Below are 1,005 nucleotides of genomic sequence, written 5' to 3' on the forward strand. Positions count from 1 at the left end.
GGGGTGTCTCCCCATCATGGGTACCCCCGGGGGGGTCCCCCCAAAACCCTCTCCAGATAATTCTGCAGCTCCCGATCCTGCAGAGGTGGGGGGGGACGGCGGGGGGGCGGTAGGAAAGTCCGGGCCGAGAGATGATTGGAGATGGGAAAGGGTCGGATTCGGGGTCGGGGGGGTCGGATGAGCCTTGGGGGGGCCCCCACAGTTGCTTCTTTCTTGCGTTTCTGCTCGACATCATGGATGATGTCTACCACATCATCGGCTGGGAGGTGGAGTTTGCTGGAAAGCTCAATCAACTGGTCAATGGTGCCGGGATCAAGGTCATCGACGTCGGCCGGATCCTGCGGCGGGATCTCGTTGGATCCTGCTGGGATCTCGTTGGCCCCCGGTGGGATCTCGTTGGCCCCTGGTGGCATCTCATTGCCCCTGGGTAGGATCTCGTTGCCCCTTGGTAGGATCTCGTTGTCTTCCAAGCCCCCATTGCCTTCAAAGCCCCCATTGACCTCCAAGCCGTCACCCTCCAAGCCCCCGTTGCCCTCCAAGCCATCACCTTCAAACCCCCCATTGACTTCCAACCCATCATTGATCTCCGATGGGATCCCATCACCATCTGGCAAGTCATCATCTGGCTCAGCCTCTTCTGATCTCTTATCCTCGGCTACGGCAGCACCGGGACCACGGAGAAGATACCGGAGAAGGAGATCGGATGCCAAATCGGCCAAACGTTCTTCTTCGGCTGCCGCTTTGCGAGCCGCTTCGGCTTGTCGCCGACTTTCAGCCAACTCTTCGTACCGTCGTTCCAACAACCGATGCTCCAAGCTTTGCTGTTGCCGAAGTTGCCTGGAACTCGGCCAACCCCGATCCCGTTCCCGTTCCCGATCCCGTTGCCGATCCCTCTTAGCTTCGGCCCGAAGCCGTCCGAGTTCTTCCAGGTCCTTCAACACCTCATTATGGTTTCCCAACGATGCTGAACGTTTGGTCAACCCAAGATGGGGTTCGGCGGGGGGT

At 59.5% G+C, this 1,005-nt stretch overlaps 1 protein-coding gene across 1 annotated transcript; it reads right to left on the minus strand.

The window, feature by feature from the left end:
- Positions 1-14: 14 nt before the first annotated feature.
- VGF (VGF nerve growth factor inducible) lies at positions 15-946 on the minus strand. The gene is made up of 2 exons (XM_010571494.1): positions 942-946; positions 15-837 (listed from the first exon to the last, which is right to left on the minus strand). Exons 1-2 carry the CDS (start codon positions 944-946, stop codon positions 15-17), a joined length of 828 nt encoding a protein of 275 aa, XP_010569796.1.
- Between the last annotated feature and the right edge of the window lie 59 nt (positions 947-1,005).

The sequence above is a fragment of the Haliaeetus leucocephalus genome, unplaced genomic scaffold (assembly GCF_000737465.1).
Source record: "Haliaeetus leucocephalus isolate CR32 unplaced genomic scaffold, Haliaeetus_leucocephalus-4.0 Scaffold333, whole genome shotgun sequence".
Classification (NCBI taxonomy): Eukaryota; Metazoa; Chordata; class Aves; order Accipitriformes; family Accipitridae; genus Haliaeetus; species Haliaeetus leucocephalus.